We start from the raw sequence: 22523 nt of genomic DNA, 5'->3' as shown, positions 1-22523 counted from the left end.
GTTGCCCTGGCTAGAGTGCCGTGGCATCAGCCTAGCTCACAGCAACCTCAAACTCCTGGGCTCAAGCAATCCTACTGCCTCAGCCTCCTGGGGACTACAGGCATGCGCCACCATCCCCAGCTAATTTTTTCTATATATATATATTTTAGTTGTCCAGATAATTTCTTTCTATTTTTTTAGTAGAGACGGGATCTGGCTCTTGCTCAGGCTGGTCTTGAACTCCTGACCTTGAGCGATCCTCCTGCCTCGGCCTCCCAGAGTGCTAGGATTACAGGTGTGAGCCACTGCGCCCGGTCTTTCCTGTTAGATTTTAATTTAACTAAAAAAAAATATCATACTAAGGTTTTCACACATGTATTACCTTAAATATCTTTTTCTTTTTTTCCCTGTAGACCAAGGCTGGGCCAAGATGGCGTCTGTGTTTCGAAGTGAGGAGATGTGTTTGTCCCAACTGTTTCTCCAGGTGGAGGCTGCATATTGCTGCGTAGCTGAGCTTGGAGAACTTGGATTGGTTCAGTTCAAAGATGTAGGTATTGCATTCTTTGAAGATAAGAGGAAGGTAGGGGTGGGAGTAGATAAGTCTTTCACAATACTTCTTTGTAGTGAACAAATCCTTCTGTAGGGCAAGGAGCCCTGAGCTGGAATAGATGGAATTCTGTAGTTCTAGTCCTTCTGGCTGGGATTTGCAATGACGAGGGGCAAGTCATTTGCGAACATGTTCTCCCTCCCTCCATTCCTGTGTCCTCTATAGCAATGGGTGTTTTTTTTGCTTTTTTTGTTTTTTTTTTTTTGAGACAGAGTCTTGCTCTGTCGCCCCAGTAGACTGTGGTGGCATCATCATAGCTCACGGCAATCTCAAATGCCTGGGCTCAAGCGATCCTCCTGCTCCAGCCTCCTGAGTAGCTGGGACTACAGGCATGTGCCACCACAGCCAGCTAATTTTTCTGTTTTTAGTAGAGCAACCAGCTCTTGCTCAGGCTGGTCTCAAACTCCTGACTCAAGTGATCCTCCCGCCTGGGCTTCCCAGAGTGCTAGGATTACAGGCATGAGCCACGGCTCCTGGCCTATGGGAATGTTTTAAAGCTCTGAATGCAATCGCTACATATTAGATGTCATTGTATCTTATTTCTTGTGTAGCATCTTCAAATATTGGATATAGCCAGTAAGCATGTAGATTAACAAAACATGTTCTGAGGACAAAAAAGCTACTTTTCCTGATGAGGCAGGCTGAGAACAAAGTATTCTGGAGTCCACAGTTGGTTGTGAAACCCAGCACCGGGTTCTGGAGTGACATTCTAGTGATAGACGGTCTCGAGTGTGCTGCTGGGGCATCATTTCCCGGGGGCAGCTTAGATCCTTACCGAGCTCTTGTTGAGTTCAGTTTTGAAATTCAGTTGTTCTTCTTTATTCCCTCACCAAAATCAAGGTGAAAGCTCAGCTCCTGCAGGGAAGGATCATGCCTTGTTTTCACACCCCGAGTTCTTAGTGCAGGACCTGACGTGAGGCAGGTCCTCGATGACAGTTAATGGGCTGAGCTGAGGGTCACCAACACAAGACTTAAATTTTGGCTGATGACCGTGATACGTTACACGGAGCTGTGCAGTTTTCAAGGTCCAGTCCTATGCATGACCCCACTGAGGATTTCAAGGCTGATTTGCATAGCCAAATGCGGCTGAAAATGAGGAAAACTTAGAAGTGGAAGGGCTTTGTTTCTTCTAGAAATGGGAGGGCAAGACCTGAGGCATTTGGGGGATTGAGTGTAAGAACACCAAGGCGTGTTTTGCCTGTAACTCACGGAAATATCTGTTTCTAAGATAATCCCAGCCACATTCTCCAGCATTAAAAAGATCATAAAATAACCAAAAGGAATGTGTCGGCAGCTGTTGCTACTAATGTATGCCTTGTGTTTCCCCCCTAGTTAAATGTGAATGTGAGCAGCTTCCAAAGGAAATTTGTGAATGAAGTCAGAAGGTGTGAGTCACTGGAGAGAATCCTCCGTAAGACAATTTTTTGGCTTACTGTCCAGATGTGAACTGGCATAGTTTGCAGGACTAATTAACACATGTGTCGCTATTTGTAATACTTTTTGAGGTGATCCTGAAGGCAGGGGGTGGGGGAGGTTGGGGATGGGATCTAGGTCCTAGGACAGTTCCTAGGGCAATTTAGGCAGCTGAGCTGGATGGAAAGACCCCTGTCTGGCTTGACCTAATTTTGTGGTTATGAGAAAACGCAGTCACCTTGGGCTCTCTGGTGGGGTTTCATCCTTCAGGTTTTCTGGAAGACGAGATGCAAAATGAGATCGCAATTCAATTGCCTGAGAAGTACCCACTGACCCCTCTCCCACGGGAGATGATTACCCTGGAGGTAAGTTCTTCACGTTGCCGGCCAAGGACGGTCGTGAAACCTGTCTCCTTGAAAGCGTGGAGAGCCACTCAGAGATCCTTTACTGGTTGCTGAAAAGATGTCCACTTTTCAGTGTTACTACTCCAGGAAAACCCCCGTGTGCAATTTTTAGAGTGAACCCTGCTAATCCAGGGAGAGTTGTTTTTCTTTCTCAACATAGCCCTAGCTCTGCCCATTTTGAGGAGTGATTTCTTTTGTAGGCATAAGATTCTTACAGGCAGTGAAGTCAATCTCCTAGAGGAAAATATTTGGGATCTCGTCATATTAAAATCTGCATGTCTGGGCCAGGCACAGTGGTGCGTGCCTGTAGTCCCAGCTACTCGGGAGGCTGAGGTGGGAGGACTGCTTGAGCCCAGGAGTCCAGCCTGGGCAGCGTAGCAAAACCTAGTCTCTAAATAAATAAATAAGTAATTTAAAAAACAATGATAAAATCTGAATATTTGGGGAGAAACCTGTTAACCAATATAAATAGGACCTCCCCCAAATCATGTCGAATTTGTCTTATCCCTAGTCTTGTGTAATACCAGCCCTGTTAATTCAACAACCTCCTACCCTCATCCCTCCAGCTGCCCTAACACCTGGACCTGTTCACGTGGACTATGACGTGTCATTCTGGTGCAGGCTTTTGCCTTTATTTCCGAGTTGGGACAGAAGTTGTCTAGGCTTTCCAGTTTTCTTCTTCACCATTCCACTCTCTTCGACTACCGCCAGATTAATTTCTGTCGTGGGATTGCTTTATCGCGCCACTTCCCTGCTCAAGAACGTGCAGTGGCTCCCTGCTCCCCTATGTCGGCCTCAACCTGTTCTCAGACCACCAAAGCCCGCGGTGCCTAACCCTGTCCTACTTCTCGAGTCCTCCACTCTCCTTGGGCTTGTCCCGAGCAGATTGTTCTCTGCTCGTCTCATTCATTTCTCAACTCCAAGCTTTTGCCTGTGCTGTGTCCCGCTGCTGGAGTGCTTTTCCTACGCACCCACATGCTTCTGGTCTAACCCCAGGTTCCCTTTAATTCCCTTCTCTTCTACATGCTCTTCTCCGACTATGCCAAGGCACACAGATTCTAATTTCTTAGGATTTCTGTTGGGCTTCTGATCGATATCACATTTTCATAATTTATCTCTAATTCAATAGTTCTTAAGCTTGGTTTCAGGTACCTTTATACTCCTAACCATCACTGAGGATCCCAAAAAACTCTATGTGAGTTATGTTTATTAATATTTACTGCATTAGGAATTAAAATGGAAAAAATGTAAAATATTTATTAATTCATTTGAAAATAACATCTCAATACATTTTAACATTTTTTAATGAAAAATGATTGTCTTTCCAAGACAAAAAATTATAATGAGAAGAACAGTGCTGTTTGCAAATTTCTTAAGTGTGTGGCTTAATAGAAGACAGCTGTTTTCTCACGTCTACTTCCCCTTTGAATCCGTTGGCAATATGTTGTTTTCATTAAGTATAGGAAAATAATCCAGCCTTACACAGATATGTAGTAGGAAATGGGGGGAATATTTTAGTAGCCTTTTCAAATAATTGTGACTGTTCTTCTTTGATATTACATTGAAACTTGACAAGCGTGGAGCCTTTCTTGATTTTGTTAAACATGTAACAAGTGTTTTTGTTTCCAAACTGCCTTGGTTATACGAGGGCTGTCTGGACAGTATCCAGCCATTGTTAATATAATGAGAACGGTTACATGGCTGCATACTTTCCCTCTTATGCTTCAGATAGTACCTTTAAAAAGCAATTCATCCAACTGAGTTTACTTTAGGCTGACTAGTTTAATTCTGTATTTTATTTTATTTTTGAATTTTTATTTATTTTTTTTAAGACAGGGTGTTGCCCGAGCTAGAGTGCAGTGGTGTCATCGTAGCTCATTGCATTCTCCAACTCCTGGGCTCAAGCGATCCTCCTGCCTTAGCCTCCTAAATAGCTGGGACTACAGGTGTGCGCCACCACACCTGGCTCATCTTTTTTTTATTTTTTTGTAGAGACAGGGTCTTGCTATGTTGCTCAGGCTGGTCTCAAACTCCTGGCCTCAAGCTGTTCTCCCGCCTCGGCCTCCCAAAGTGCTAGGATTACAGGCTTGAGCCACCTCGCCAGGCCCAATTCTGTGTTTTATTAATATAACTCCTTCTCTGACTATGCCAAAACACACACTTTTCAAGTTTCACCATTCTAAATTTAAAGTATTCAATTTTGTCTGCTATTAATAAGCTTTTTGGGGGGTAGAGCTAACATTTGAGTGGATATCCTTTTTATCGTTTATTTTTTATCTCTTTGGTAAGGATGTCTCTTAGATGGAATGAAAAATATCTAACATGGTAATCTCTCTTTTAATAGGTGACCTTAATCCATTTCCATTTATTGTGATTACTGATTTACTGGCTTTTGGGTTACCATTTGCTTTGTTCTTTTCTTCTCTTTCCTGCCTTTCTGTAATACCTGCCAAAGCCTTCTCCCCCACCCCCTTGGTTTGAGAGCTGCAAATTACAGTTACGCTTCGCATTCCAAGACACATACTTGAGAACCTGCTGCTAGGTCAATGGTCATCCATTTGTGGACTGTTTGTCTTTTTTTTTCCCCAGTAGCCTTTAAGGTTTTGTTTTTGTTCCAGAGTTTTACTACAGTATGTTTAAGTATAGATTTATTTGTTATTGTTTTTATTAAATATTGAATTGATATCATAGTATTTTTTAAAAACATGTTTAAAGTATAAAAAATAATGATCAGCAAACACCAAGTACCCATCATCCTGTGTAGGATGAAAGATACCCACAGTGATGCCTGCAAAGTCCTCCCTCTGCCCCCCTCCCCTCTCCCCTCTTCCCTTTGCGATAATTACTACCCTGAATTTTGTATTTTTTTTATTCCTTCACAGTTTTAGCACATAATTATTTTTCTAAATATCATATGGTTTAGCTTTACACATTTAAAAATTTCATCTAAATGAACCCATGTTGTTTATTCTTCTGCTTCTCGCCATATCCTTTCATCATTTTATTTTTTAAGGCTCCATATTTTTTCATGTTTCTGAAATTAATTCATTTCCACTGCTACGTAGTGTTCTTTTTACTGGCTATAACACGTTTTATCCGTTGTATTGTTGATGGATATTTGAATAACTGTTCTTTCATGTAAGTGTTGTTCAGACTACTTCATAAAAATAATTTCACCCAATGCGATTTTGTGTTCTGACTGTTGATTTTGTTGGTGATTTTTCTTATCATATATTTCTCTATGAGCCTCATTCTTTTTGCACGCTCATTTTGGAAGGGAGATCGGTTTGTTGTTTGACTTCCTGTACTCTGTGCTTAAGCTCCTCTGTGTAGCCTTTTTCACCTGCTTGTTCCTGGCTCTCCAGCCCCCAGCTTGGGACTGGTAGTGGTTTGGAGGTGATCCTAGGTTTTAAATTTTATCCATCATTGTAGTGTGTTTGGGGCAGAAGGAATCCTCATTGTGTAATTTACTGTCCTCCCTTTTTAGTGTTTTACATGTTAAGTGGGGAGGAATTTGCCAAAATGCCTTGACTTCCCATGAAGCTGCCTTCCACTCCCAGACAATAGTTCCTGATCCTCTCCATCCATGATGGATCTCCAGGGCGCATGTGTAGACGGCTCTAGCTTAGTCTCGACAATCATGGTTGTCTGTTACTGAACAAGCCACTCGACTTCGAGCTATATTATGTTGTAGTGAATATCTTTTTAGTTACCTGTCGCAGTTGACACATATTAGGAATGGCATAGCACTCTCTGCCTTTCTGCCTGCCTGACCTTCCTTTTCCTTCCTTCACAGACTGTTCTAGAAAAACTGGAAGGGGAGTTACAGGAAGCCAACCAGAACCAGCAGGCTTTGAAAAAAAGCTTCCTAGAACTGACGGAACTCAAATACCTCCTGAAGAAAACCCAGGACTTCTTTGAGGTCATGATTTGGGGATTACTTATTAAAGGGCCCTTTCCTCAGAGCCTCGAACTTTCATTTTAAAAACTGGCTGGTTTGGAATATGAATAAATCACTCTGTGTTCTGTGGCTAGCCCTTTGGTGGAGGGGTGAGGAAAGTATTTTGGGTGGAATAACTGTAGTGCTGGTTGAACTGAAAGCAAAAATGTTATGTGCTCATTTAAAAATACGTGCTCAAAATGGCCCAGACAGAAGAAGTCAGAACAAAGTAGAACAGTTAGTTTGAGCAGCTTTAAGGTTTTGGTAGGAAGAGACTGGGGAAGCTTTTTGACCTAACGAGGACACTGTGCTTTCTAAATTCTCTTAACTGTGGAAAATTAAAGCTTCACTAAAAGCAGACAAAACCTTGAGGTGTGGGGTGCTTTTTAAGTTGCTCTAAATATATTTGAATGAACATAGTGGTGCTTTGACTTTCAGACGGAAACCAATTTAGCCGATGATTTCTTTACTGAAGATACTTCCGGTCTCCTGGAGTTGAGAGCTGTGCCTGCTTACGTGACCGGAAAGTTGGGGTTAGTGTGACTCAATAGCCTGAGCGTCGTGTGTAGATGGGTCCTTGGTCCTGGCACGTGATAGATTTCCCTGAGTGAATGAATGGATGGATGGATGAACAAACAGCAACCAGTTACCAAAATGGCAACTGTTTCCCGTGAGTGTGAGGCCTGTACAGAGGAATTAACCCAAGTGTAACCTTATCAGGTGGGTGGAGTTGGATGTAGCGTTACCTTCTTGTTAGTGCTGACACTAACATTCTTGAGCCTGGAGAGTGCGATGTTTATGTTGCTCCCACAGGGGAAGGATGTGGAGATAGTTGTTCAGATGGGCTTTCATAACTCTTCCCTGGCCTTGGAACAAGGCTATGGGGATATATGTTTTTTCCTTACCTTTAAAATACTATTTTAACAATAAAATACATTTGAAGTTTGAGTTTTTAAGTGTAATTAGAAATGAGATAGTTATGCAATCAAGTCATCCCCAAGAAGCACTAATATGATGTTTATACCCAGGAAAATATGCGGTGATTCAGAACGGTGGAATTTCATTCAGTGTCTACGTGAAATAGATGAATTACAAAGCATTTCTGAAAGTCATGAGTTTGGGATTTATAATTTTTTATTCAATGGATAGTTGAGGGCCTGCTATTTGAGGCTCTAGGCACTGAGTCTGAATGGAAAAGAAAAAATGTTTATTGAAGATGGTTGATTAGAAGGTAATACAGGATCAGTGTACATTTAAAGTACTAAACCAATGAAAGTCACAACTCTTAGGCTAATATGAGCAGTTTGGGTCAGCAATTATCTAAGTACCTGGATAATGGGAAAAATAGAGATGCATAGACATCAATGCATATGTTTCCCTCTTAGTACATTTAAATTTTTTTGGTAAAAATGTAGAGGGACCATTGTTGAACATTTGCTCCTATTAGCTGCAGTGCTATAATGAATGGTCTATCATATTTTTAATTGCAAATAGTGAATATATAGCATTGGGATGATTAAGGACGTTTCGAAATATTGAAGGAAACAGAAGGGCAAAGGCACTTGGGGCGAGTTGGGGCTGGGACGTGGGGTGGGACCCTGTCGGTAGAGCTGCGTCAAGATCCTCCTGCTTGCAGAGTGATGGTCGTTCACCTCCTGGTCCATCTTCAGGTCCTGCAGGGCCCCCTCTCTCACCCCAGTCCCTGCGCCTCCGTAACATCTCCCTTCTCGCTGCCTAGCTTCACGGCCGGCGTGATAAACAGGGAGAGGATGGCTTCCTTTGAGAGGCTGCTGTGGCGAGTCTGCCGAGGAAACATCTACCTGAAGTTCAGTGAGATGGACACAGCCCTGGAGGATCCGGTCACGGTGGGCATCTCAGGCTACAGGAAAACTTCCTCTGAAATTCCCCCATAGCCTCACCAGAAGAGTTTCCTTCTCTGAAAACATGGAGTCTTTAGTTCAATGAAGCCAAAATCTATTTCCTTTCTTTCTCCTTTTTTTCCTTTCCTTTTCCTTTTTAAAAATATGTTTGAAAGGTCAGTTCAAGAACCGATTCTTGTGAACACCTCATAATTGGTTCATTCCTCCAAGAAACTTAGCTGTACTTGTTTCTAGACGCTTAGCTGTACTTGTTTCTAGACGCTTAGCTGTAGGACTCCCACACCACTTCTTCACTGCAAAGAACTAAGAACTGACTTGGGTCAGCTTCTCAAGCTTCAGGATGCACATGAGCATAGAAGTCACCCAGGGATCTTGTTCAAATGCAAATCTGATTCAGTGGGCCTGAGCTTCTGCAGTTCTGAGAGCCTCCCAGATGGTGCTGATGATAAACCTGCCAACAGACCACACACTTCAAACAAGGACTTCAAGGGGCCCCTTCCCTGAGTGCCACACTTTTAATGCTATGAATTCCATAGGGTGTTGCTTTGTCTCACTTTTAGTTAGTACTTAAATCCACTTACTCTTTAATTCCAAGAAGCTGGGCTTGTTTCTGAGAGCCTATAATCTTTTCTACATTAGAGGCTAAAAAATTAATTTTAAGTTTTATTTGGTGAACTTCTTTACAGTTAAAATAAATGACATTTAAAATAAGAAGAAAGCTTATTAAAAACCACAAAACCCCTCAGTATGGTCTCTAAAACTACTCTAACATCTTCATTTTTATTTTTCCTCTTGTACTACTTTTTCTCTATAGCTGTAGACAGGTATAATTTTATATGACCGTAGTATATACGGAAATGATTTTTTCCTGCTCTTTATTTCAGATAGTATATTTCCCCCATATTACCATGCATCCTTTACAAAGATTATTTTAAAATTTGACATGGAATCATCACTTTTCATAATCCTGTTTTGACATGTTGTGGTCAGGGTGATGGAGAGAGTATAAAAGAAGTCTCTGGAAAAAGATGAGCATTGGCATGGAAGGTCACCAAATGGATGTCATGACATCAGAATAGATTCCTGGTTCTGGTGGATCAGGAGACAAGAAAACCTAAGAGATTCAGAAAGGACCAGGGTGGATTCCGTGGGTGAAGGAAGCTTTGGAAATAATGTAAAGCAGCAGCTCTGAAAACCCTACCCCTGCCCTGCTCCCAGGAGCAGCTACCAAAGGGATGATTCATTTTGATATTATTGCAATGGATGCCTGCTATTTCCATTGAGTTGTTGTGACATGATCTATTTTTGGATACTTTATTTCCATTTTTGCTCCAGAATATAGACACCACGATGAGCATCTTTATGCATGTGGATTTTTATTTTCTTTTGAATTACTTCCATAATAAGCGAATTCAAGGAAAATAGCACTGCTGGCTTAAAGGGTGTGAGCATTTTTACGACACCTGATGGGTCTTGACGAATGATTTTCCAGTGGCTTTTCTGATTCTAGTGCCTTGAATGGTATGTGATGAATCCATTGGATTTGTCATAACTTTTCCAACAATGGGTTTTGTAATTTTACCTTTACCCCCTCCAACAACGTGAAAGGACACATTGTTTCTGTGCATATTTCTTCGCTTACAGTGAGAGTGGGATGTTTTCATACATGCTCGTGGAACATACAGTCTCCCTTTCTTATGAATTGTCCAACTTGAACTTGAAAAATGCAATTTAAACATCATTCTTACGGGCATACTGTGAGCAAATGTGTGAGTCAAAAATTAAGACATTTACCTTTGTTAAATATCAAATACCCACTCATGCCTGAAATGCCGATGTGTGGATTAACTCTGGTGTGACAGCTCACCTGTCAGTCGTTTTTGTTTTAAGCCTTAAAATATCCTCTTCTGGATGTTTCCTTGTTTATTATCACATCTTTTAAGTATAGGGCTTAGGGCTCAATACAAAGATCAGCTGTGGTCCCACAGCGTAGGGAATAATGAGGCTGTCGGCTGCACCCGCCTCTGAGATCTTGTACAGCCTTGTGCTCACTAAGAGCTCTGCACTTAGATGAACTGGGGAAAGTCGAAGTTTTCCAATTTTATTTTATTTTATTTTTATTTTTAAAGGGAGTGGAGGGGGAGAGGGGGGTGAAGTTTTTCAACTTTAAATTCCTGAATTTTGTAAGCCTAAAGACAGGTCTTCACATTTCTCTCTATTATGTTCTAACCAAAAAGAAAATCTTCCTTTTTTAATTTGTTCTGATTTTCAGAAAGAAGAAATTAAGAAGAATATATTCATTATATTTTATCAAGGAGAGCAGCTGAGGCAGAAAATCAAGAAGATCTGTGATGGGTAAGAGAGACCGCTGATGGCTCTTTCATCAGTGGTTCGGGGTAGGATTAGGTAGAGACACGCAATGCGAGCAACACGCAATTGGGGCATCTTTAAGGTCAGTTAGGGTTTTGGAATAACTTTCTGCATTTGACAAGACGATGTTAGAAATGCAACTGACTGTTAACAGTTGTGAGAATGTGAACAGAGAGAACTTGAATAAGCACGATTTAAAGGTAACCAAAAGTAGACATGTCAACCATTCCAGTTTCTTCCTTCTCACACTCTACCAGCTGCTAAGGAGCCGGCAAACTGCATGGCGAAGTCGTTCCTGGTTTCACAGAATCATGTTCCGTGCAGCCCCCTAGGAGCAGAAATTACTCAGTAGGGAGGACATTAGTAGATTCTGGAAGGAAGACAGCGCAAGTCAAGCCTGCAGTCGTATTTACGTAACAGCCCACAGGTTTTACGGTTTGAATGAAGCTCATTCACGTAACAGAGCTGCAGCTTCAGTTCACAGCACCAGTGATGTGCTGGGAAATCCTGTGACCGGGAATCATTTTCCCATCGCCAAAGAGGCAGCTATTCTAGGAAAGGGTGGCCATTAGCCAAAGTCACCAAATGATGGCTTAGCAGAAAAGGGGGTGCAGAATGCTTTGTAGCGGTAACCCAAGTGTGTCCTCTGGAACGTATCAAACACAGGTTTCGGGCCACCATCTACCCTTGCCCAGAGCCTGCGGCGGAGCGCAGAGACATGTTGGCTGGGGTCAACGTGAGGCTGGAAGACTTAATCACTGTAAGTGCGGGGTTCGGGCACTTGATCTGATGGGGCTGTGGATGGGCTGCCGCGTGTCCATTTAAGCCCTGTCCCCGGGAGGCTGGGAAGCCGGCTGGTATGTTAGCTACGCCCTTCTGGCTGTGGCCGTGGGAGATTTCACAATTCCAGAACTGTTCGATAAGCTAGCGGTGATGATTCTGCATGTCAGGAATGCTTTGAGTTGACCACAGCCCTCGTCAGCCGTCAGGTGGCCACCCAATCTGATAAAAGGTGTCTTTTATTGCCATCCTCGGCCTAGACCGAATTTATGACACAACTAACCAGCCAATTTAGTTGAACAACCAGTTTGACTGATTCTTTTCCCACTGAATCGCCCAGTGGTTGAAGCCGAATGATTAATTCTGTAAAAACAGTGAGTCTAGTTTCATCCTGTGAACATCTTCATTTCCTTTGTAAAGCCCGTCAGCATCCAGGGTGACACTCAGCACTTTCATGGTCAGGACACTTTCTTCAGTCACAGCAGCTTTAAGAGTAGTCCCTGAAATGAGCTGGGCCTCGGTCAGACGGCAAATTCTCAGCGCTGACCAGTAGAACTTTACATTGTGATGACGTGTGTGTAGCCTGCGCCGTCCAACATTGTAGTCACAAGCCACACATGGCTGATGAACACTTGAAACAGGGCTAGTGCCACCAAGGAACTGAATTTTTTATTTAATTTTAATTTTAGTAGCTGCATTTGGCTGCTGTATAAGTCAGCACAGTTATGTATCCTCAACCAGTGTGTTTAGAGATTAGGGGGGTGTGTGTGTGTGTGTGTGTGTGTGTGTGTGTTTCAAAACCCTTAAGCTAGCAGACAATTTTACAGTCCCAGAAAATCTGTGTTTAATTTCTTTAATCCTCTCTATTCCTTCTTTGTCACTTGTCAAGAAGACTGTTTCCCTAAGCAATCATCCTTGAGGTCCTCCTTCCCAGACCCTCCCTGCTAGATTTTATGAAAACGTCATAGAGAATGGAAAAGCAACGCCGCCAAACTCACGTGCCCCGTTAGCAGGACTTGGGTGGCTCTCGTATTGGGGGTTTTGGGCGGTGAAGTCGAGCACCTTCCCCAGGGGCAACTTCTCTCCTTCGGTTCGATCCCCGCCAAGGATAAGTCTTAGGTGCCGTCTGATGTTTACGAGTTTATTTGAGCAGCACTCTTACCGGACGGATAACAGGAGCAGGCTGGTGGCCTGGGCCACGTGCAGCCAGGAGCCAGGTGACCCAGTGACCAGGAGGGTCAAGAGACCATTCTCAAAGTTTAGAGGCTTCTTCCCCTTTTTCATGCCCATATTCAGTCCAGGTCTGTCGGCAGGTGTTTCTTTCCTCAAGGGAGCTTAGGGTATTCTTGTAAGGGTGAGCTTTGTTTCAAGGTTTCTGAGTGTTGCATCTGTGCTGAGGTGGCCTTGTCTCCTGAAGTCCCCACGCCAGGGCTGGAAATCCTCAGGCCATGTTGCATCATACTGCAACATGGTGACACGTAGTGTTGGGCTGTCATTAATCTTATAGCCGCAATGTATCTCTTATAGCACACTACAGCAGCCACATGTGGGGTTACTAAAACAGATGACCCTATTTATTGTATCATCAAAACATAAAAGCTAATTCCATTAAGTACATTCCACATGGGCCAAATCATCCATTCATTCCTTCACTCATTAATTCACTTGTCATTTATTGGAGAGATTATCTATGTAAATCATTTCTTAGGGCTGCTGTGACAAATTACTACCAACTGCAGGGCTTAAAGTATTTGTTCCCTCATGTCCTGGAGGCTGGACCTGCTCAGGGTGTCAGCAGAGCCAAGCTCCCTTAGGGAGGAGCCTTCCCTGCCTCTTCCTAGCTCTGGCGTTCCCTGGCTTACAGATGCGTCACTGCCACCTCTGCTTCCGTTGTCTCATGGTCTTCTTCCTTGTGTGCCTCAAGGTCCAAATTTCCCGTAAGGGCCCTGTTGGATCAGGCCCATCCTAATCCGGTATGGCCTCGACTTGATTACGTCTGCAAAGTTCCTCTTCCCAAATAAGGCCTTGTTCACTGGTATCAGGGCTTAGGATTTCAACAGATCATTTTTGAGGACACAATTCAATCTATAACAATTGGACTATGAGGTATTCAGGAGAAAAGGAAGATACAATCTTTGCCTTAGGGGTAGGGGAGATAAACTGCTCCTGCGAGTTGGGGCCAGGTGAGAGCTGCAGGCCAGAGGGGCAGCCAGAGCACGGGGAGCCGCTATGGCCAATGGGCCCCCATTTCTGCAACAGTGTCAAATACCTCCATGAATGCTCCTTGTTTTTCCGTGTGTTGTTTTTTGCCTAGGTCATAACACAAACGGAGTCGCACCGCCAGCGCCTGCTGCAGGAAGCGGCTGCCAACTGGCACTCCTGGGTCATCAAGGTGCAGAAGATGAAGGCCATTTACCACATCCTGAACATGTGCAACATTGATGTCACCCAGCAGTGTGTCATCGCCGAGATCTGGTTCCCAGTCGCAGACGCCGGACGCATCAAGAGGGCCTTAGAGCAAGGCATGGTGCGTGGCGGGTGGAGCTGGGAGGTCAGACGAGTCAGCCCCGCTGCCAGGCTCGGGGAGGGCATCTGCCTCCTACGTTACCTGAACTTTACAAGTGACTTGGTGGTAGGATTGTCTCCGTCTCTGTGTCTTCAATTCTTAACCCAGTGCTAGGACACATACAAGAAACTCCTTTTTTTTCAGTGCTTGACAAACACTCAATATTTCCGTGATCTTTAACGAGCACATTCTGAGCGCTAATGTGCCAGTCACACTGCTAGACTGGAGATACCATCTGTTATCTCAGGGAATTTACAGTCTAGCTGGAAAGACATGACCGAGCCTATAATAGTAGCCCAAATGTGTAGACCACTCCCTGTGTGCCAGCAGCTGTGCTAAGCACTACGTGCCTGACTCAATTCTCTCAGCTCTCTTCGTTCACCTCCTGGACAGTCCCTGTGCATCAGGAATGCATCTCGGGCCACAGTGGCAGCCCAGAGCCTTGCCCTGATAGACTTTCTAGAAAGGGACACAGACGCAGGTCCACGGCTAATGTGATTTCGGGCAGCGATGAGCGGTGGGCAGGAAATCAAACATGGGGTGGTGAGGGATGGGGTGGGGAGTGGGACTTGTTCTGATTCTTTATTCACCCCATTGATGAAGGAGGGATCCCCCGCCCTAAATAGCACAGGATGGCAGAACACATTACACCTGGCACTGGACCGATGAGGTGGGCAGCTGCTTATGAGTCACACGAACTCATAGCCCAGGGGAGGAAGACGACACACGCCACGCAGGGCCACACAGGATGTGCTTGGGACCCTGCCTGGAAGCAAAGTGAGCCAGCAGGACCTGTTGGAGGCAGGCTTTGTAGTGACAGCAGGGTGGGGTGCCCTTTTGTTCCTGCAGCAGGATGTGATTAGCTTCTTCACAGGGTAGCAGGGAGGTGAAACCCATTAGGTCGAGGACCGAGTGGTGTCTGACTGATAGGGCAATGAGCTGGGTGGCATATCTGGTGACAGCTGGGGAACGCATGGTGCCTGTTGTCAGAGAAGGCCCCTCTGACCAGGTGGCACTGATGCCATGGGAAGATTGGGGTAGGGTGGGAGGAAAAGCTTCAGGCTGAGAGATCTGAAGGTAACGGCCGTGAGGTGGGCACAGACTAGGAGGTAGGAGTATCTTTATCCCCCTTGTACAGATGAGGAAACTGAGCACAGAGAGTGGAAGTAACTTGGCCACAGTCCTGCAGCCAGGAGGCAGGATTTGAATGCAGAAAGTGTTCCTTTATCCCCCTATACTCCCATGTCTCCATATCATGGTTCAAAAGCTACCTAAATGGAGCACTTTAAGAAGAGCATTTCCCCAGACTGGGCAGGGCAGGGCATGTCCTGGGGGAACTGATGCACGAGCCGAACGGTGCAAGAGTGGTCAGTGAGCAGGCGAAGGGAGGAGGACAGGGGTCCTCCAAAGGCCGGTGGAGGAGTGAGGCTGAGACCCGAGAGGGTGGTAGCGGTGGGGACAGGAAGAAGAGGGGTTTAGAAGGAGCAACTCTGTTCTCTTGACAGCTCCCCAGTAGGATGGATTAGACAAGCACTGGGAAGGAATTAACTCTTTACACAGGAGCTCATGAGTCCCAGGGAGGTCAGGAGAGTGTCCCGAATTCATTCAGTAAGTGATGGCAGAAGCTGGGCCTGCGCTCCCTGTGCCATGGCCCTGCCTTGGGCTCTCTTCCTTACGTTTTTGTCACATGTTCTTTTGCAGGAACTAAGTGGCTCTTCCATGGCCCCCATCATGACCACAGTGCAATCTAAGACAGCCCCTCCCACATTTAACAGGACCAATAAATTCACAGCTGGCTTCCAGAATATCGTCGATGCCTACGGTGTAGGCAGCTACCGGGAGATGAACCCAGGTAAAGATCCGACGCACCACACAGCTGGGCAGCTTGAAAGCGAAAATTGGGTAAGATGTTCCCCTGAGGTGACCTAGGAGGTGCATTTGTTAAAACTGTGACATTCCTGCAATCTTACTTGGTTTCCTGATATCCTGTGTTGTCTTCTATAAATGCCAATTAGTGAAAGACTTGTTCTTTATCTTCACCTGGTCTCCCTTAAACTGCAACCTTGTGGGGCAACTGAAGTCAGTTCTTTTTTTTTTTTTGATGGCATCAGCCTAGCTCACAGCAACCTCAAGCTCCTGGGCTCAAGCGATTCTCCTGCCTCAGCCTCCCAAGTAGTTGGGATTACAGGTGCGCACCATGCCCAGCTCATTTTTCTATTTTCAGTAGAGACGGGGTCTCGCTCTTGCTCAGACTGGTTTCAAGCTCCTGAGCTCAAGTGATGCTCCTGCCTTGGCCTCCCACAGTGCTAGGATTACAGGTGTGAGTCACCATGCCTGGCCTGAAGTCAGATCTTTTTTTTTTCTTTTTTCCCCTACTAAAAAGACACAGCGTCTTACCATGTTGCCCAGGCTGGTCTTGGACCCCTAGCCTTAAGTGACCCTCCCACCTAGGCCTCCCAAAGTGCTGGCATTGCAGGCGTGAGGCTGAAGTCAGTTCTTGTTTGCTTCACCCATTCAATGAGAGTCATCACTTAGCATCTTCACAGTCCTGTGGTTTCTACGTGGGAGTCAGAAGACTGGATCTTGGTACCCAGTTAATGAAATAAAGGGGGAGACCCATGCTCGTTAGCCGAGCAGCGCATGTGCTATTCTTCTCCAGCCTGAGTCCCGTCTAACTTGCAACCCGTAATGCAGGGGCCTCGTGGGTTGAGGGTCCCTGGGAGTAAACTGCTGGTGCCGTGTGTTGCTGTCAGTGGTGGGGAAACAGGCAAAAGATGGTTGTGGAAAGAGTATAGAAAACACTTAGAGATAGAAAACCACTTGTAAATCCCATCAGACGTTGTGATTTGGGACAAGTCACTTAACCTCTCTAAAACTCGGCACATCCGTGAAGTGGGGAATGAGAATGCCCACTCGCCATGGCTTGCGTGGGGGGGAGCTGAGCGTGTGTCCAGGAAACAGGTGTGCAGATCTGCGGTGGGCCTCAGGCTGTCGTGGGTGTCACCTCCACAGCCCCCTACACCATCATCACCTTCCCCTTCCTGTTCGCGGTGATGTTCGGAGACTGCGGGCACGGCACGGTGATGCTGCTGGCGGCCCTGTGGATGGTTCTCAACGAGAGACGGCTGCTCGCCCAGAAGTCGGACAACGAGGTGGGTGTCATCCACTGTCTCTGCTCATGTCCTTGACGTAGAGTGTTAAAGTCGGTATGTGGTTATGTGGTTTTCACCATAGAAACAATACGTTTTTATGAAAAATAAGGAAAAAAAGGACAGTAAAAAAAAGAACCCAAATTTAACAAAACTCCTGGCCAAACGTAATGCCTTAGGATGGTTTGGTGCAATTCCTTTTAGCACTTTTGGGTTTTGTCCATGCATTGATAAGACATTGATTTTTTCTTTCCTAACACTGATTTTTTTAAAATTCCCTTTGATTATAAAAGCAATACATCATGTAAATACGTCATGTAAAAATTAGGAAAATACAACAATTTAACCACCTAGAGAAAAGTCACAATTAATGTTTTTGGACATCTTTTCAAGCTTTTTGTGCTTATATGCAAATATGTAACTTCCAAAAATTGGCATCAAATAACATATTATTTGTAGCCCCCCCCCCCTTTTTTTTTTCCTTAAAATAGCTTGAATATTTATTGATGGCAGAAAAGCCTGGGACCAGTGTTTCCATGAAACACTGAGAAACCCTCCCTCTTATACTGGAAGTTTCTCCGCCTTCCACAAGGTCCCTTCACAGAGTGTCGTGAAGGTTGAAACAACACAAGAGTCTGCACTGGTTCAAAGGTTATCAGTTGATCAAAGTTAATCACTTTGTGTTCATGGTAATACATTTTATAAAGCGGAAACATGTTCTGATTTTAAGCATATCAGTCATCTTTTATTACAGGGTGAATTAGAGTTAGTTCAATGATGTCAAAGTTATGGGGCAAAATCAACCTGTGCCGACGTAGTTTTCCATGAGCAGCTTAGCAGGCCTAGTCTCTGTGGCAGGCGTTTAAAGTCTCAGTGACACCTGCGCAGGTGTTGGGATCGTGGTACGCAGCATCCCGTGTTAGGAGAGGGCGAGAAAGCACTTTACTCTTCTCAGCAGACGTCGTCAGACACTCAACTTGATAACGACAAGACCCCAAATGAGCGTAGATTTGACTCACCATAAATGCAGCAGCCATGCGAGGCCGGCTCAGAGCTTGTCTCCTGGGAGCACCTGGGACAGCAGCCACCTGCTTTCAAGTCCCTTCTTTAGCAGGTGGGGCCTCAGCTCGTGCTTCAGTTCATTTCCTAACCCAGGCTGAGTGAAGGAACAGGAGGCTTAAATGTCTTTGTTTCCACAATGACAAATGCCAGTCTGGGCCTTGTCTGCTTCACCAATGTAAGTTAAAAAAAAAACAGTCCGTGTGTGTGTGCTCTTCCTGTTTGGATTATTGACATCTGCCTTGGGCACGTGGCCCACTGACAATCGTCCTCTCTGTCTCCCCGAGGCCAGATTTGGAACACCTTCTTCCACGGGCGCTATCTCATCCTGCTTATGGGCATCTTCTCCATCTACACGGGCTTGATCTACAACGACTGCTTCTCCAAGTCTTTGAACATCTTTGGCTCTTCTTGGAGTGTCCAGCCTATGTTCAGAAATGGCACGTGGAAGTAAGTTTACAGACAAAGGTGGCTCACTTTGGGCCATCCAGGTGGCCTCAGCGATTGTTTTCATGGTGGCTCTGCTCAGAAGTGCACCTGCAAATTCAACCATTCAGTTTTATCTACTGAATGCAGGACCTTGTGCCACTTCTTTCAGTCCCTGTGCTGGTAACTGTAATGCATAGAAATAGTTTCTAAGATTTCAGCTCAGTTGGCTCAATTAGCATGGTGGCTCACACCTATAGTCCCAGCTACTTGGGAGGCCAAGGGAGGAGTATCCCTTGAGCCCAGGAGTTCAAGTCCAGCCTGAGCAACATAGCAAGACCCCACCTCTTAAAAAATCAGCTCAATTAAATATATATTGTGGAGTACATATCATGCACCAGACACTATTGGGAATACAAGTGGTAGAGCAGGTATAAACTGGGCATCACGGGGGAGCCATAGAAGCAGGGCTTCCTGGAGAAGAAGGTGGCTTTGAAATAGACTTCGCTCTGGCAGGGACCTGAAGGAAGGGTGACATACAGCCAAGCATTTAGGACAGAAAGCTTTGCTTTAAGAAAGGCAGATGCAGATGTTGGACCATGCAGAGCCTTGGTTTCCAGTATCCAAGGCCTCAGACACTCCAGAGGGCATTTTCTTTGGCTGCTCAGGGAACCCGATTTCAATGTTAAAGGCAGTGGCTGGGTGCGGTGGCTCATGCCTATAATCCTAGCACTTTGGGAGGCTGAGGCAGGAGGATCGCTTGAGGTCAGGAGTTTGAGACCAGCCTGAGCGACATAGGGAGACCCTGTCTCTACAAAAAATAGAAAAATTAGCCAGGTGTGGCCTGTAGTCCCAGTTACGTGGGAGGCTGAGGCAGGAGGATTGCTTGAGCCCAGGAGTTTGAGGTTGTAGTGAGCTGTGGTCCTGCCACTGCCCTCATGCCTGGGCAACAAAACAAGGTCTTGTCTCCAAAAACAAATTTTTTAAAAAGCAGAGGAGGAGAGAGTGTTAGTTTTGCAATGTCCGCTCCCTGCATTTTCCCTGCAGGCAATGGAGCATGTGCACATGTTGCGGGGGGTGCTGGGGCAGCTGGAAGGACATGTGGGGGCTGCAGAGAGACCTGGAAGCCCCCTGAATCCCCGCAGTGCACATCTCCCGTATGCACCCCACACTTACTTTATGCAGTTCATCAGACGGTCATCAGAATGGAAACACAACCTTTCAGGAATGGAGACTTTTATGGGGAAGGAGAAAGATATTAGAACTTGAGAGGCAGGTGGGAGAACAGAGGGCCCTGGAGGATAGGAAACTGCGAGGGGAACAAATAGAAATTCTGATGATCTTGTGAGTTGGGGGGGATTTAGGCTGCGTGCATCACATAACCTGAGATACCTGCAGTGGTTTCAGGGCTAATTTGTAAAACCTACAAATCATAGGTGACACTTCCAGACACCTTTCTGCCCAGCTTCTCTGGGTCAGCGTAGTTTCCCTGCCTCATTCTGGAACTTCCAGCTGAAATACGTTCGGAGGCTGTGTTCGAGAAGGGAAGACGGAAAGACAGTGAAGGCCGAGATACATGAACGTATTTACAATCGACCTTCCCATCTTTCCTCTCCTAAGTGTGGTGGGATTCTAGAATTTCCATTGAAGGAAATCCAGGGATTTACTTGCTCATCAAAATCTGTGGCAAACGTGAATGTGAGAGAGAATAAACAATCTCATCCAAGGATTTTTCAGTTAGAAAAGATACAATCCAAGGTTCCTTTAACTGGGAGCTTTCCTAAGGGCATTTTAAGAGCTGGGTGCTGGTGCAGGTAAGGGCTGAGGGACCGCACCATCTTCACTGTGGGTCACGGGCGTCCCAATGCCTTCCCTCTTTGTTTCTCTGCTCGGCCCGAGTTCCCTGTAGCAGAGGTCGAGAATGTTACAATAAATACATACAGAAAATAAAAGATGAAATGTTTCCAGAATTACATGCAGATGGCTATATCCATGGTTCTTTTTCTTTCTTTCTTTCTTTTTTGCTTTGCAATTAGTATCCTAAAGAGATGCCTAGAAGAACAAAACTTTCATAAATTTAAAAACACATTACTTAGTTTTGCTTTTTAGATTAAACTCATAAACATAGAGATGATCTTGGAAACGTTAACTCTTCATAATTTCACCAAACTGCCAACATGAAATTTCACGTCCCCTGGAGTGCGGTTGTGAACAGCCCACGTGGACTGGCTTGTTGCCACTCAGCAGGCAGGGGTAGGAACGTTGTCCCCTTACGCACGTACAAGTCAAGCCTCTTCAGTGACGCTGGAGCCCGCCCCTGAGAGACACTCAGCCACATCCCTGGTGTCACTAGTAAAAAGCAGAACCTCGTTATCAGTGAGGCAGGAGGAAATTACGTCACCGTCAGAGCTGAAGTACACAGCAAGCTGGTTTTTGTCACTAGCCACGACCTGAGTCTCGGGCCTGCTTCCCTGACAAATGACAGCCCAAGACCACTGGAAACTTGCCTGTAGTCACCCAAGTTGGGTTTTTGACTCCATGAGGGAGATGAGCAGGGAAAACTATGTTTCAGTGAGAGAGTATTAAGAAAGACTTTGAGGATTTGGCCTGTGTTAGGATGGGATGATGTTTGGTCACTTTCGCGGTTTGGACTATGTCTTTCTTTTTGCCTGTTATGTCAGGGCATGACTGCAATGTCTAGTTTTTTCTCGCTCCGTCACTGTCGCAAGGTGACCCTGTTGGTATTCTGTGAAATTGTTTACATTCAGCCGGAGAACCCACGGCTCAGCTGGGTGCCAGGCCGGTTCCCTCCTGTCGAGGGTGACTTTTCTCTTTGTGAACACACAAACACGTCTCTGCTCATGGAACCCGGCTGTTTGCGCTGGGGACACCATTGGACGGGGTCTACGTCTGAAGGAGAGAATCAGGGCAGCTGTTCCCACTGTGTCTTGAGGGCCCGGGCCTGGGCTTCCCGACCCCCTCGGCTGCTACCACAGACCCCCAGCCCCTTGTTGCAGAAGAGAGGGCGTGTACTTCTGGGCAGCCTGTCAAGACTGTCAGCTCTCTGTTCTTCATCGTTTCAAATACTCATTCCTTGGGTCCTTCTACAGATGCATGCTCTTAAGAAAAATTAACTCCTAGTGTTTTTATCCTCTTGAGGCTTGCAAAGACAGAGAGTAAGAAATTTCTTTCCATTGACATTCGTGCTTCTGGGTGAAAATGGGACACAGATTTAAAGGCATTCAATGGACTACAATCTTTTAGGGTATGTTTCACAGAGATCGAAGTCTGTATGTAAAAAGCCAGTTCATCCTTCAGGGTCAGCCTGGTGTTCCCTGGGGAGACTTCCCCGGCTTGGCCCTGGGCTGGGTTTTCTTTCTTTCCTATGTGCTCCATCCTCTCTCCTCTGACCTCTTTCCCCACGTGCTACAACTCCTCCTCATTACTGTACCCCATCAGGCTGAGAGCTCTTTGGAAACTCGGACTGTGAACTTCTGGGGGGTCAGATGGCAATTTCTGTGGCTTCAGCACCTACGACAATACTTGCCACATAGTAGATATTCAACATCCATTCACGGAGCAGTTGAATAAACCAAACTGATGAGTTGCACCGACAGCTGGGCTTTGATTGGCAAGTTTATGACTGATGACACTGTCGTATTTCTCCTGCCTTTGGTTGATCATTGTTTCTCCCCCCGCCCCGCCTTCTCCTTCGGAAGTGCTCACGTAATGGAGACGAATTCACTTCTACAGCTGGACCCAGCCATGCCAGGAGTGTATTCTGGAAATCCATACCCATTTGGGATTGATCCGGTAACAATGTGTTCTTAAGTTAAATATTTATTATGTAAAATGTCTTATTGAGGAGATCTCTGGGTAGAAAAAATGCCAAGACCTGTCAAATCAACAAACATGCTGAAGTAGAATAACTTGTACTGGGGGTTTTGTGA

At 45.4% G+C, this 22523-nt stretch overlaps 1 protein-coding gene across 1 annotated transcript in view; it reads left to right on the top strand.

Annotated features, from left to right (window-relative positions):
- The first annotated feature begins 392 nt into the window (after positions 1–392).
- The window catches only part of ATP6V0A4 (ATPase, H+ transporting, lysosomal V0 subunit a4), a 40234-nt gene continuing 18103 nt past the window's right edge, over positions 393–22523 (top strand). The window contains exons 1-13 of the mRNA XM_012642763.1: positions 393–526; positions 1919–1997; positions 2270–2364; positions 6200–6325; positions 6782–6876; positions 8082–8208; positions 10496–10578; positions 11260–11353; positions 13688–13900; positions 15641–15791; positions 16952–17091; positions 18440–18597; positions 22293–22386. Coding sequence (XP_012498217.1) covers positions 410–526; positions 1919–1997; positions 2270–2364; positions 6200–6325; positions 6782–6876; positions 8082–8208; positions 10496–10578; positions 11260–11353; positions 13688–13900; positions 15641–15791; positions 16952–17091; positions 18440–18597; positions 22293–22386 — 1572 coding nt within the window. The 5' untranslated portion in view covers positions 393–409. The remainder of the gene's footprint in view (positions 527–1918; positions 1998–2269; positions 2365–6199; positions 6326–6781; positions 6877–8081; positions 8209–10495; positions 10579–11259; positions 11354–13687; positions 13901–15640; positions 15792–16951; positions 17092–18439; positions 18598–22292; positions 22387–22523) is intronic.

The sequence above is a fragment of the Propithecus coquereli genome, unplaced genomic scaffold, assembly GCF_000956105.1.
Source record: "Propithecus coquereli isolate 6110/MARCELLA unplaced genomic scaffold, Pcoq_1.0 Scaffold186, whole genome shotgun sequence".
In the NCBI taxonomy this organism is placed as follows: domain Eukaryota; kingdom Metazoa; phylum Chordata; class Mammalia; order Primates; family Indriidae; genus Propithecus; species Propithecus coquereli.
The sequence above is the reverse complement of the archived record's forward strand: the minus strand, read 5'-3'. Positions and strand labels throughout refer to the sequence as shown.